The sequence below is a fragment of the Rana temporaria genome, chromosome 3 (assembly GCF_905171775.1).
Source record: "Rana temporaria chromosome 3, aRanTem1.1, whole genome shotgun sequence".
NCBI lineage: Eukaryota > Metazoa > Chordata > Amphibia > Anura > Ranidae > Rana > Rana temporaria.
This window is the reverse complement of record NC_053491.1, coordinates 245,333,817-245,348,945: the sequence shown is the minus strand read 5'-3', so window position 1 is coordinate 245,348,945 and position 15,129 is coordinate 245,333,817. Positions and strand designations below refer to the sequence as shown.

The following is a 15,129-nucleotide window of genomic DNA, read 5'->3' as shown; positions in this document are numbered from 1 at the left end:
AAAAAAACGCAATAAGCGACTGGTTTGCGCAAAAGTTATAGCGCCTACAAAATGGGGAACAGAATTATGATTTTTTTTATTATTTTTTTTTTTTACTAGTAATGGCGGCGATCTGCGATTTTTATTGGGACTGGGATATTGCGGCGGACGTATCGGACACTTTTGACACAAATTTGGCGCCATTCACATTTATACGGCGATCGGTGCTATAAAAATGCACGAATTACTGTATAAATGTGACTGGCAGTGAAGGGGTTAACACTAGGGGGTGAGGAAGGGGTTAAATGTGTAGCCTGGGTGTGTTATAACTGTGTGGGGGGAGGGGGGTGACTGGGGGAGGGGACCGATGCTGTGTCTCTATGTACAAGAGACACAGATCGGTCTCCTCTCCTCTGACAGCACGTGGAGCTCTGTGTTTACACACAGAGCTCCACGTCCCTGCTGTCACCTGCCGTGTCACCGACGATCGCGTGTACCCGGCGGACATCGCGGCCGCCAGGTACACGCATCGGGTCTTCGGCGATGCGTCGGGACAGTTTTTACCCGCCGCGCGCCACCCAGTGGCGCGCGCGGGTAATGCACATAAAGGCCGTTTTTAAACGGCCACTTGGCACTTGAGAGCCGCGCTGCGGACGTATTTCGTCTATAGCGCGGATCTCAAGTGGTTAAAGCGGAGTTCCACCGTTTTTTTAGTTTAGTAAAAGTCAGCAGCTACAAAAAGTGTAGCTGCTGACTTTTATTAAACCGACACTTACCTGTCCCACAGTCCATTGATGCGGCCGCACAGAGCCCCGTACCTTTCCCTGCTCCTCTCCTCTACGCCGTCATATCTACTGTGGGCACCCGGCCATGATAGCTTACGGCTTCATGGCTAGGCGCGCACTGTGATCTGCCATTGGCCAGCCAATCTTCTGGGACCTGTGTTGTGTCCCAGAAGATCGCTGCCCCCCCCCCCCAAAAAAAATTACATGCCAAATGTGGCATGTCAGGGGGCAAGGAGTGCTTAAAGCGGAAGTTACACTTTTGGGTGGAACTCCACTTTAAGGGAGTGAGGTTATTTTTATTTAAAAGCAGAGTTCAGTAATTTTTTTGTTTTATTAAAAGTCAGCAGCTCCAAAAAAAAGTGTATCTTCTGACTTTTAATAAAAAGACACTCACCTGTCCCACAATCCAGCGACGTGGCCACCCGAACCCTCCATTCTGTCCACGGTGCTGGCAATACTACTGTGGGCATCCGGCTGTGACAGCTTGCAGCTTCACAGCCAGGTGCGCATGTCTCACTGTGCTGTCCTGCATAGCCGGGCAATCTTCTGGGACCTGTAATGTGTCTCAGAAGATTGCAGGGAGGAAGGGCCACCTAGGCGGCTCAAGTGGAAGTGAGAGCTTGTTGGTAATCGTGGTGCATCGCGGAATCGAACCGAATTGAATCGTTGACCAGATAATCGTAATCGAATCGTGAGACCAGTGAAGATGCGCACCTCTACTGCCTATGCTGAGTGACTATCCTATTCCTCCTCAATCTTGATGATGCTAGCTTCCAACAATATTTTTAGTTTAGGGCACCACCACCAAAGGCCCAATTTTTCTGCCCCTGTTCAACAGGGGCATGTAATTAAAATTTTTGATCTAATATTTCACAGCAGGGCCTGTTCCTGCGCTCACCAAGAGCAACTGTGAGGGCTTACAGTGTTCTGGTACCACCAACACCCAAGGCCCAATTTTCTGCAGAGTATATAGGGCAGACCGTATAGTATATATACTGCTGTTCAGAGTATTAAGTGCCTGGGGGACCCCCAAACCATTTAAAAAAAAAAATTGGGTGTGGGGTTCCCCTTAATATCCATACCAGACCCAAAGAGCCTGGTAATGGACTGGGGCTGACCCAATGATTTTCATCTATATTGCCAAGACCCGACAATAAAATTACAGACGTAAGCAGTTTTAAATTACTTTTTCTCCTTTAGAAATTTCATTTTGCTGTGGTATGGTTCTAAACACGGGAAAACTGCGCCACTTAACAGGCATTATATAGACTCCCCCAGGCATGATATTTAAAGGAATATTTCATTTTTATTGTTTCACTTTAAGCATTATTAAAAACACTGCTTCCAAGTTTTTAAAACTTTTTTTTGCATTGATACATGTCCCCTGGGGCAGGAACCGGGCCAGCAAACATTTTTTATGGCAATAACTTGCATATAAGCCTTCAAAGTTAGCATTTTCACATTCGTGTCCCATAGACTTTAACGGTGTTCGTACAAACTTTTTGCCTGTTCGCATGTTCTGCTACGAACCAAACCGGGGGGCGTTTGGCTCATCCCTACTGGCAAATACACGAGGCTCTATAAAATTATTTAATCCTGTTAAAATATACAAAATCATCCGTGGAAAGTCTGCAAAGATTTAAAGAGGTCTCAAGTTCACTACTGTGATGACTTACCATTTCATACATGAAGTCTGGATCTGAGCTACTTGCTAGGAGATCTGTGCTCATTAATGTTTGCTCAGCAAAGGCTGGGCTGCGAAAAGCTTCTCCAAATGGAGGCTCCATTCCGCTGACATTTGGCTGTGTGAAAAGTCAGAAAAAAAATCAATTAGACAACATAAACTAGTGGTGTCATGTATCATAATGTATAAAGGTTATATGAAATAAACACCCAGTTTTTTGCTATAAAACCAACATTGTTGAACACTCAGTCTGTGGACCTTGCTATGCAAATGTTAAAACATAAGCTGACCTATATTTGTTGGCACCACCCTTTTTACATTGTTCTCCAAGTTTGTGCAGGAAAGCCCTTGTCAAGGAGTATTTTTTCAACCAGTTTCAGCACAGCCTGCTATAGTTTTATGTACGATGTAAAAGGTATTCATACCCCTTGAAGTTGCAACATTTTATCATGTTACAACCAAAAACGTAAATGTAATTTATTGAGATTTTATATGTGATAGACCAACACATAGTGGCACATAATTGTGAAGTGGAAGGAAAATTATAATTTTTTTTGTAAAACATTTTGAAAAGCATTTATCTAAAAAAGCGTGGCATGCATTGGTTTTCAACCCCCTTTACTCTGATACCCCCAACTAAAATCTAGTGGAATCAACTGCCTTCAGAAGTCACCTAATTAGTAAAGAGTCCACCTGTGTGTAATTTAATCTCAGTATAAATACAGCTGTTCTGTGAATCCCTCGGTGGTTTGTTAGAGACCTTTGGCGAACAAACAGCATCATAAAGGCAAATCCACTTTACACTACAAGTGTACTTGGAAGTGCAGTCGCTGTAGCTCTGAGGGGGACATGCAAGGAAAATAAAAAAACAGTATTTTTGCTTGTACATGATTGGATCATAAAATCAGCAGAGGTTCCCCTCATTTCAGATCTTCCCCTCTTCCCCTCTAAAGTGACTTCACTTCCAAGTGCACTCAAAGTAGATTTGCCTTTAGTAAATAACCCCCCACCCCCTCAAGAAACACACCAGACAGGTCAGGGATAAAAGTTATGGAGAAGTTTAAAACAGGGTATGGTTATAAAAAAAAAAAATAATATCTCAAGCTTTGAACCTCTCAGAGCACTGTTCAAACCTACCAATACATGGCCGTCCACCTAAACTGAAAGGCCGGGCAAGGAGAGCATTAATCAGAGAAGCAGCCAAGGGGCCCATGATAAATCTGGAGGAGCTACAGAGATCCACAGCTCAGGTGGGAGAATCTGTCCACAGGACAACTATTAGTCATGCACGCCACAAACTTGGTCTTCATGGAAGAGTGGCAAGAAGAAAGCCATTAGAAGTTACGTTTGCGAGAAGCCATGTGGAGGACACAGCAAACATGTGGAAGAAGGTGCTCTGGTCAGATGAGACCACAATTTAACTTTTTGCCTAAAGGCAAAACACTATGGCCCGGATTCAGAAAGGACTTACGACGGCGTATCTCCAGATACGCCGTCGCAAGTCCAAATCTGCGCCGTCGCATCTTTACGCCTAATCAGTAAGGCATTTACGTTTAAATCCCTCCAAGATACCACCGACATAAGTCTCTTACGCCGTCGTATCTTGGGTGCATATTTACGCTGGCCGCTAGGGGCGCTTCCGTATATTTCTGCGTTGAATATGCAAATTAGGTAGATACGCCGATTCAGAAACGTACTTGCGCCGTCGGATTTAGCTACGCCGTTTACGTAAGGCGTCGGTCCGGCGTAACTTTACCCCTCATAAAGCAGGGGTAAGTCATGTTAAGGTATGGACGTCGGAAGCGTCGGAACAGCGTCGTATTTTACGTCGTTCGCGCAAGTCGTACGTGAATGGGGCTGGGCGTAAGTTACGTTCACGTCGACAAAGCATTGAACCGACGTATCTTGGGGAGTATTTGCGACGTGACTGAGCATGCGCCGTTCGATTGGCAACTCATTTACATGGGGTCACGGCTCATTGTAATAGAACACGCCCACTGCCTGGATCATTTGAATTAGGCGGGCTTACGCCAGCCCATATACGCTACGCCGCCGTAACTTCGGGCGCAAGTTCTTTCTGAATACGGTACTCGCCTGACTAAGTTACGGCGGCGTAGCGCATATGAGATGCGCTACGCCCGCCTAAAGATACGCAATTCTTTCTGAATCTGGCCCTATGTGTGGTGGAAAATTAACACTGCACATCACCCTAAACACACCATCCCCCCTGTGAAATATGGTGGTGGCAACATCATGTGGTGGGGATGCTTTTCTTCAGCAGGGACAGGGAAGCTGGTCAGAGTTGATGGGAAGATGGATGGAGCCAAATACAGGGCAATCTTAAAAGAAAACCTGTTAGTGTCTGCAAAAGACTTGAGACTGAGGTTCACCTTCCAGCAGGACAACAACTCTAAACATACAGCTACAATGGAAGGTTTTAGGTCAAAGCACATTCATGTGTTAGAACGGCCCAGTCAAAGTCCAGACCTAAATCCAGTTGAGAATCTGTGGCAAGACTTGAAAATTGCTGTCAACAGATGCTCTCCATCCAATCCGACAGAGCTTGAGCCGTTTTGCAAAAAGGAATGGGCAAACATTTAACTCTCTGGAGTCTAGCTGTTGGAAAACCATTTATAATTTTTCCTTCAACTTCACAATTATGTGTCACTCTGTGTTGGTCTATCACATAAAATCCTGATAAAATACATTTACGTTTTTAGTTGAAAAATGTGGAACATTACAAGGGGTATGAATATTTTTTTTAAGGCACTGTATTCTAAATAAGTCACCAACTTTTTTATTTAGCAAAGAACAAAAATTCAACTAAATGGACTCAAATAAGGCTGTTTATGACCAGGTTAAAGAGGGGAGTAATGGACATGACACCCCTTCAAGTGAGATCACAGTAGGGTCCTCAAACCATACCTACCTCATAAGCAACAGAAAAACCCTCAACCTAATACTGTGCACAGTGAACAGGCAGCTGAGAAAGGGTCTACTGGCCTGGAAATGAACAATTCAATGTTTATTGGAAATACACATTTACTATTCAGTGTATGTCAGATGATCTCCACATTACTGTCTATGAAGCGGTTTCATGCAGTTCAAGTTTATCAGCATGATAGTGCCCAATGGTCTTGTCTCCAGGGTCAGCAGAGATGGATGGAAAATTAAACAATTTCCAGCCTCATTGGTCAGAAAACAAACTTTTAGCACATTGGTTAGTGCAATGTGAGTCAAGATATCCATATATCTACACATATAGTTCAGTAAATTGTTCCCTGGTACATACATTAAAATTGTTTACTAATAAAAAAAGAATTTTGAAGATACTAAAATTATCTTCTAAAGCAGGCATTACTAAAGGCAGACCGGTACTACCATTTAAAAGTTGGTTCTTTTCTTCAGCCACAGCCACCACTGTCATTATCAAAGCAGAGTGACGAGCAGGAGGCATGACCGTTCTGTGCAGAGAGCAGAAGGCACAGCAGCGATGGAGGGTGGGAGCAGGAGCAGCCGAAATTAACTTTCAACTTAACCAGCAGGTGATTGGTTGCTTGGATGAAGGGCAGTCCTAGCAACCAATCATCAGCTTGGTAATGAAAAGTTAACTCTGGCAGCTCTCGCTCACCATCCAAGGCTGCTATACCTCTCTGTAGAGAACAATCATGTCTCCCACGCTCCACTCTATGTACCTGAGTAAGGTAGGAAAGTTAAGAGGCAGAGCTGCAGGGGTCTGTAATGTGAAGGGGGCCAGTGGTGTGAAAAGGGGGCAGAGCTGCAGGGGTCTGTAATGTGAAGGGGGCCAGTGGTGTGAAAAGGGGGCAGAGCTGCAGGGGTCTGTAATGTGAAGGGGGCCAGTGGTGTGAAAAGGGGGCAGAGCTGCAGGGGTCTGTAATGTGAAGGGGGCCAGTGGTGTGAAAAGGGGGCAGAGCAGCAGGGGTCTGTAATGTGAAGGGGGCACAGGATACTGCTGTGGGGAAGGGGGCGGGTGCTGTAAAGGGGGAGCAGAGGACATCACTGTGGGAGAGTAATGTGCAGGAGCGCAGCAGACACTGCTGTGAAGTGCAAAATGAGAAGAAGAAGGAAGAAGAGTGATGTGACATGACCCAAATCATCATACAAACATGCGATTGAGACCTCAAATGAAATTAAGGGGAAAAAAAACAAACAAAAAAACATTGATGGAATTCACTTGTTCACCGTGCAAAATTCAAAGTGTGTATGGCCAGCTTAAATGCAGCTTAGTTATAATGTCATTGTGACTATTATGTAAAGTAATACATGGGTAGTAATTTGGTGCACCCAAAGTACCAATTTTGTTCAGATCACTTTTTACACAAGAACTTAATTAATAAAAAAAAAAAAAAGCAAGTGTTCACAGTCTCTAAAGTAAAAAAATGACAGCTTCAAAGAAATGTTCTTTAGAAATTTCAAAGAGCGACTTCCCTTCACGGAGACAACACATCCATTGTGCAGTAGTAAATGACTTCCTCAATGTTATGGTCATGGTGTAAACAATTCAACCACAAGTAGGATGAGTAGCCATTAAACAATACCGTTTCAAGGTAGTGACATCAAAGCAGAGTTTCCAATGCTCCATCACTTCAGTTACAGTAGACCAGGGTATCCCAGTCTGACTCCCCAAGACAGTCTCCAGCTTTCTTCACAGAATTACAGGTAAAACTATTAATGCCTGACTGTTAACCAAGATTACCAATACATCCTCTTTTTCTGCAAGGCTTGGCGCTGGAAAAAAAATTCAGAAATATACTACAGTGTAAAAAGTCAATTACTATGCACCAGTCCAGGACTTCCACACTGGGAAAATACACAAAGGGCTTGTTCACACCATGTCTGAGCTGCATTCTTCTACACACTATCGTACTTGTGTGGTGTGAATACGGCACATAGAAAACAACTGTTTTCTATGTGCCCCGTTCTCGCAATACATGTGCAGGGGAGACACCATGATCATGAAGGTGGTTCTCCCAGGGCGAGGCACGGCTATTGCACACTCTAGGTCGTGCTGACCGCGGTGTCTTCCCTGCCGCTTCTCAGCTATTTGGCTAGGACTGGGTGTGGTATCCGTCCTTATCAGTTGTCAGCGGAGCGCTGAAGCACTTCCTACATGGGGAGGGTGGATGCAATCCAATGACGTCACTGCACCTGGAAGGATGGTTTCAGCAGGGACTACGCTGTGCTGCCCGACAGATACTGGGGGCCAGCCCATGGTTGAGTCTGAGCCATCTGGAAGGGTGCTCCTGGTGAGGATGGGTGCTGCGCTTGGTCTTGGTCTTTTTGCCGAGTTCTAGTCTGGCCTTCTGGCTGGCTGGTGTAAGTGCTATCTCTGTCAGCGATCCGGTAGGAGGAGCTGGTAATGCCCTGGGATATGACGGGTAGGACCATGCAAATCCGCCGGGTTGGCTGGCAGGGGTGGAGGGCTGCACTGGCCGGTCGGGGGGGTCGGATATGGAACGAAAAAGCCTATGGTGCATGTGCCCCTGGAGTGGCAGTCCAGGGGTATCTGAAGATCACTGTGTGTGAGGGACACATTGATTTAAGATACCACGGTCACTGCACCAGATACACGCTTTTTTTAGCACCTGCCTCCTGGGCCGGGCCTTTTGGCTAGGACCGGAGGAATTTTTTATTCCTGGCCGGAGGGCCTGGTCATTGTTGAACACAATGACCACTTCTTTCACTCTCCTCTTCACTATCCCTTCCCCCACTTTATTTAATTTAAGCCTGTGTTTGTCACTTTTTTTGTCTTTTTTTTTGTTGTGCACGTTTTGTGTCACTGTGCGATTAGTAGGGTGCGGGTCCTCTGGCCAGCCCTGAACGTCTTGGTAGTGGGTGGACATGGCCTTCTGGCTTAGTTCGCCTGCTCTCATGGGGTCTCCCTTCGGGGGAGCCCCACCTAGTACTGGGAGGATTCTGTTTCGGCAGTCCCTCTGAGGAAGTTGGGTCCGTGTCGGCTTCGGTTGCTCGGACCACAGTACCTCAGTCCCCGTCTGGAGCCTAACACCCCGCGGGATCAGGGTTTGGGTCCCTCTTCACAGGAGGACCACTTGACGTTGCACCCGTCTGCACGCTTTTGTGAACACTCTTTATGTGTGTGCACATTTTTTCTGCACCGGGTGGAGTTTTTGGGTGTGTTCACACGCCATAGGCTTTTCATAAAAAAATTAAAAATACATGTGCAGTGGTAAGCAGAGACATGCAGCTCAACGTACATTGTGTGAACAAGCCCTAAAGGAAAATAAACGGTAAATGCAAAAAACTGCCTAATTTAACGTAGAATTCCAGCTAAAAAACTAACCCTATAGTATCATTATTTCTAAAATAAGAGAATTACCATGTTAGGTTAGTGAAAGCATTTCCTTTATTATATAAATACCTGTGACCCTACCAGTCCACAGCACTCCCTCCCACAATGTGACAACACTAGTTAACCTGCTATCAAATCCCTGCAGCGCTGTCATTTGTACAGCTGTGTTCTTGCTTACGCAATGAAATCAGCACAGGACTGGTATCAAACAATGTGCCGTGCATCAGGAGGAAGTTCTGCAGGCTGAAGACTTTTGGACCCCCCGGTGATGACACTATCACAGAAGACAGTTGCATGTTCCCAGATGCACTGTGCTGTGAGAGAGTGGTGCTTACGTGTCTCCCTTAGCTTATTTCCCATTGGCCAGTGCAGTGACAAAGCCACTGGTGAAACCACAAAGAACTAGTCTTCTCTGCATACGTTTAAAACTTAACTGCACTTTAAAGTGGAAGTGAAACTCACCTGAGGCATCTCAAAGCCCAGCTCTTCCAAAATCACTCCCAATGGTGTATTACCCAGGGGCCTTCTTTCTGACTTTTCCTTCTGGTCAGCAGCAAGAAAATTATACATACAAAGAAGAGTAACGGTTTTCCGAGTAGAAGATCAGGGAATCACAGGCACACCATTCAGAGCCTATTTCACAGAAAAGATATAACAAATACCATGATAAGACTACAATTGCTACAGTGCATATAACAAAAATAAACATCTTTCTAGAGTTTCTAACAAATATGAATGTGTTTATACTTTGAAGTTAGGACTCCCAATATGCAAAATTAGACAATCCCTCCCTTCACACAGCACACAGGAACAGAGCGGAGGCTGTCAATAAGCTGGAAATCTCATCCCTGTCACCATTTTTCTCTTGGTGTCAGGAAAACTTGTCAGAAGTGATTCATGCTGATAGCAGAGGAACAAAGCAGCAGACAGAAATGAAACCAAGTTCTCTTAGTTGAGAGAGGTACGCACTATAGAGGGTTATGCTTTGTTCATATTTCATGTCTATGGTTTACAACCATTTTAAATATCTATCAGTTTACAGTGCAATGCTCCTGCTAGAAGCCTGACATCACCTTTCAGCTGGTATATTGAAATCTCAGAATGCAGAATGCAGCTCAGACATGGTGTGAATAATATAGTCCAGTATTTATGTTCGCATGATAAGCCCTAGTGAAGGGGATATTTTCTGACCACCAAAACACTTTTGCTCTGTGATAAAGTCTTTAATAAAAAAAATAATGTATGCCTGGATCATCGACTCTTCAAAACTTAGATTTGCCTGGTTCAAAACCTAGGAAAAACAGTGAAAATCTTCTGGCATGGATAGGCATATTCCAGATACCTTATCCAATCACTACTAGAAATCCTAGTGTAACAATAATCCTAGGGGACTAGTGCTAATTTTTCATTTCCCCAAGAATCGTAACTTTATGTCCAATGCCGTACAAGACTGCATTGAAATCTTAAAATTCTGTAAACATCTCTGCCCTTGTTCAAAAGTCATCTCTTGCCCACGCAAAGGGCAGTGATGGGTATGGCCTCTTCCTCTTTCCATACCCTGCAAGCCAAGTATTGTTTTGGTAAATGAAGAAGGTTACTGCCAGCTAGATCATACCCACACACACAGTCCACCTCTGACGTCTAAGTCGGTAAGTGTCACACCTTTAGACGTGGAAACATACTCTGTCAGTTCACCAAACCTGGCAAGGACCCGATGTTTATATTTGCTCAGTGCGGAAAGGTCACTCACCGTTATTTAGTAATTTCCTATGCATTTTAAGAAATATATGCAAGAGAACACGAGATGAAAGCAGACACGTCTCGGGCCCCAGAATTAGTATAATAAAACAAAATCAGTTTCAAGGCAGCCGTTTTTTTCACTGCTGAAGAAAACCAATTAACTGAGCACTTTGGGGAAGCAAGTTCCATCCGTATGATCAGCCATGGTGGAAGCTGGACATTATTACTCAGCAGGGAGCACTTTCTACACCAACACACTTCTTTGCCTAGTAATATTTGTCTGCATTTCTTGTTTTTTAGAGAAGAGAAATAATATTTGTGAGTAAAAATTCTTCTACAGAAAAAAAGTCCCATCATTTTATTCCACTAAACCGTAGTAATGCCATTTTTAACCACTTCCTTACCGGGTCTATTCTGGCACTCCTCCCCTACATGCAAAAAATCATTTTTTTTGCTAGAAAATTACTCAGAACCCCCAAACACTATATATGTTTTTTTTAGCAGACACCCCAATGGCGGTCATTGCAACTTTTTATCTCGCACAGTATTTGCGCAATCATTTTTCATGAATTAAGTCATCGAGCAGTCCCGGGGGTGATGCCAGTGTGCCGCTGGCATAACCCCCGGGACTGCTTGATGACTTCTACCAAAACGGGTTTACCTGCATGCGACCGGCCGGTGCTGCAGGTTTAAGGCTGTTTATTTACTGCAAATTGTGAGTTTTTAACCCATATGAATTTGTTTTCAATACATTTTTTAAAAAGTTTTTACACTATCAAGGCATCCTTGTCTCTTTCCATACATGTGATTACCATCCTTGGAGCCACTGATAAGGAGACGATCCATGCCAGGTTGTCCACTTTCCATTGAGCCCAGCAGTTTTCTATCTATTACAGGCGATTTGTGGTCCCCTGTAACTAAGGGACCCATTTGTTCTGGTAAGCAGATTTGTATGCTTTTTGGTGGAGGGCACCATTGGAATATCACCTATCAACATATGTCACAATGTATTGTCCAAGTTCACAACAATTGGGATCTTTTTACTCGGGTGGATGAGGATTTGGATTTCCCTTTCCCTCCTTCTTTGATGATTTCAGAACATTTGGACACTGTTTTTTTTGTTTTTGACATTATTTTATGGTAGCCCTCTCCGTCAGGAGAATTATGGGCCTTTGCCACTCATGAGGACGCAGGGAAAACTCCAGGAAATGTTCGTTACCCCTGACATGTACCTGCTCCTGCAGCCTCCTGGGATACTCACATCACATCACATCACATTATCAGCACACAGAGCAGCTGGGGAAGAGGCAGCAAAGATGTGCTTTGAAGAGTACCACAGATAAGTGGCGGGAAAACATAGGTAAAGTGGGGGGGAGTGGAGTATCGCTTTAAGCAAGGTGCTATACCTGCCTCAACATTTCAGCCACTACACATTTTTAAACAATATCCTGCTTTTCAGTCTGGAGTTGCACTTTAAAGATCTAATTGGTGCTTCTGGGTCTCTGTAGTCATGCTAGACTTTATCACTGTAAAAATGACCTATATTTTCTATTGCCAGCTCTGACAGCACACAAATAAAATGTCAGTATTAATGTTTCCTCTAAAACATACATGTAAACAAACCGCAAACAGATGAAGATGGCATAGCTCTCCTGGTTTACCACAAATTGTGAAATGCTCCTCACAGAGCCTACATTCACAAATCTTCAATAGGCAATTTCATACATTACTAACTTGTTACAACTAGACACAAAAGTTGTGGAAAGAAAAATGTGCAAACTCAAATTCTTATAGCCATTTGACTTTGCATGGGGAAATGTGAAGGGGACAGGCAGTTAAATTACAAAAAAGACATAATGCAGTATGCAGTATAATGCAGTATCTACTTGAAATGAGACTGTCGCTAAATGCAAGCCTAGAGCTGGGCACTTTTATGAATGAACTGTGCCCACTTTCTCCATCATGCTGATATGGTAAAAGCTGGCACTGCCTTTGCTTCTCTGGGTCATCCTACATTGTAGAATCCCTAATACAAGTTCTATTACTAGACAAATGGACATGTACACACAATAATATCACAGACATAAAAAGGAAAAGAAAGAACTTTCATACAACTTGGCATTAGATAACAGCTAGGTAAACTGAGGAAGTGGTTGTGTACTATGTTTGCACAATGCTACTTCCTGTAGTAAAGCCTGAGGGAGTCTTACAGCCTGCTCCCTCTATATTCACAGTGTTATAATCAAACTACTACTATTATTATTATCTGATTTCTGAGCATTGTTAGTACTCACATATCAGTATGGTGGCATATTAGGCTCCTACCCTCCCTTACTGCAAGGAACGTATATAAAAGTGCTAACCAGTTAAAGGGTTACTATAGGTAAAAAAAAATATTCTTTAAAATAACAAATATGTTATACTTACCTCCACTGTGCAGTTAGTTTTTCACAGAGTGGCCCCGATCCACATCTTCTGGGGTCCCTCGGCGGCTGTCTCTGGTCCTCCCCGCAAGAACTCACCACATTCATGCGAGAGAGCTCGCATGGTGAGGAGTCCTTGCGGGCGCGCTCCCGTGATACAGCGAGCGGCCATAGCTGCTCACTGTATGACTCGGCCCCGCCCCTCGGTGCGCCGCGTCACTGGATGTGATTGACAGCAGCGCCAGCCGATGGCTGCGCTGCTCTAAATCCATCCGCTCTAGCCAATCAGCGGACAGGCTGAGCAGCGAAGAGGAACTTGGGACCGAGCGCGGGACTTTCAAGGGGTCAGGTAAGTAAAACGGGGGCTCGGCGTCATCAGATGTTTGTTCACCTTAATGCATAGATTGCATTAACTAGTAGCCGACCGCGCACCGTCATTATACGGCGGCAGGTCGGCTCTCCTGGGCGAGAGCCCGTAGCTATACGTCCTATCGTATAGCCGCCACTAGGGGGCGCGTGCGCGCCGCCGGAGGCGCGCGCTCCCCGCTCGCCCCCGACTCCCGTGCGTGTGCCCGGCGGGCGCGATCGCCGCCGGGCACACGCGATCGCTCGGTACAGAGCGGGGAACGGGAGCTGTGTGTGTAAACACACAGCTCTCGTTCCTGTCAGCAGGGGAAATGCTGATTTTCTGTTCATACAATGTATGAACAGAAAATCAGTGTTTCCCCTAGTGAGGCCACCCCCCCCCCCACAGTAAGAACACACCCAGGCATACTTAACCCCTTCCCCGCCCCTAGTGTTAACCCCTTCACTGCCAGGGGCATTTTTATAGTAATCTAATGCATTTTTATAGCACTGATCGCTATAAAAATGCCAATGGTCCCAAAAATGTGTCAAAAATGTCCGAAGTGTCCGCCATAATGTCGCAATACCGAAAAAAAAATCGCTGATCGCCGCCATTACTAGTAAAAAAAATATTAATAAAAATGCCATAAAAATACCCCCTATTTTGTAAACGCTATAACTTTTGCGCAAACCAATCAATAAACGCTTATTGCGATTTTTTTTACGAAAAATATGTAGAAGAATACGTATCTGCCTAAACTGAGGAAAAAAAAAGTTTTTTTATATATTTTTGGGGGATATTTATTACAGCAAAAAGTAAAAAATATTCATTTTTTTCAAAATTGTCGCTCTATTTTTGTTTATAGCGCAAAAAATAAAAAACGCAGAGGTGATCAAATACCACCAAAAGAAAGCTCTATTTGTGGGAAAAAAAGGACGCCAATTGTGTTTGGGAGCCACGTCGCACGACCGCGCAATTGTCTGTTAAAGCGACGCAGTCCCGAATCGCAAAAAGTACTCTGGTCTTTAGGCAGCAATATGTTCCGGGGGGTAAGTGGTTAAGGTGAAAAAAAAATTCTTTACAACTCCTCTAAATTGAATGATGTAAGGAATGCCTAACTTTTAAACCCCTTTCACACTGGGGCGTTTAAAAAAAATAAAAAAAGCCTGTAAAGCACCTGAAAGAAGCCTCATCTGCAATCCCAATGTGAAAGCCTGAGTGCTTTCAGAGGGCGTTTTTCAGGCGTCTTTGGCGTTAAAAAAGCTCCCTTAATGGGAAGGGGGCTTTTTTTTTTTTACGCCCTTTTTTTTTACGCCCTGCCAGCGCAGCGCCTCAGTGTGAAAGCACTCAGGCTTTCACATTGGGATTGCAGATGCAGCTTCTTTCAGGCGATTTACATGCCCTTATTTTACCGCTAAAGCGCCTGAAAAACGCCCCAGTGTGAAAGGGGTCTAAGGGCTTATTCACATTATTATTATACAGTATTTATATAGCGCCAACAGTTTGCACAACGCTTTACGACATGAGGGCAGACAATACCGTTACAATACAATTCAATACTGGAGGAATCAATGGACCCTGTTCGTTAAAGCTTACAATCTAGGAGGGAGGGTAAAGTGATACAAAAGTTAACTGTGGGGCATGATCTGATGGAGAACGTAAAAAGTACAGTTGTTAGGTGGGGGCTGGATAGGCTTCTCTGAAGAGGTTTTTCAGGAATTGTCTAAAAGCAAGCAAAGTAGGAGCTGGTCGAATAGATTGGCATAGGGAGTTCCAGCGGATGGGAGAGGCTTGGGAAAAGTCCTGGAGGTGAGCATGGGAAGAGGTGACAAGGGAACTAG

The 15,129-nt window shown here is 44.4% G+C and overlaps 1 protein-coding gene and 1 pseudogene across 1 annotated transcript in view; one reads left to right on the top strand and one right to left on the bottom strand.

The window, feature by feature from the left end:
- Positions 1-15,129, bottom strand: part of CREBRF (CREB3 regulatory factor) — a 75,415-nt gene that overhangs the window by 42,554 nt on the left and 17,732 nt on the right. Inside the window, exons 2-3 of the mRNA XM_040344548.1 lie at positions 9,242-9,412; positions 2,441-2,566 (exon numbers count right to left, since the gene is read on the bottom strand). Of these exons, the coding sequence (XP_040200482.1) occupies positions 2,441-2,566; positions 9,242-9,349 (234 nt within the window). The 5' untranslated portion in view covers positions 9,350-9,412. The remainder of the gene's footprint in view (positions 1-2,440; positions 2,567-9,241; positions 9,413-15,129) is intronic.
- On the top strand, positions 7,397-7,551 carry LOC120933914 (annotated as a pseudogene).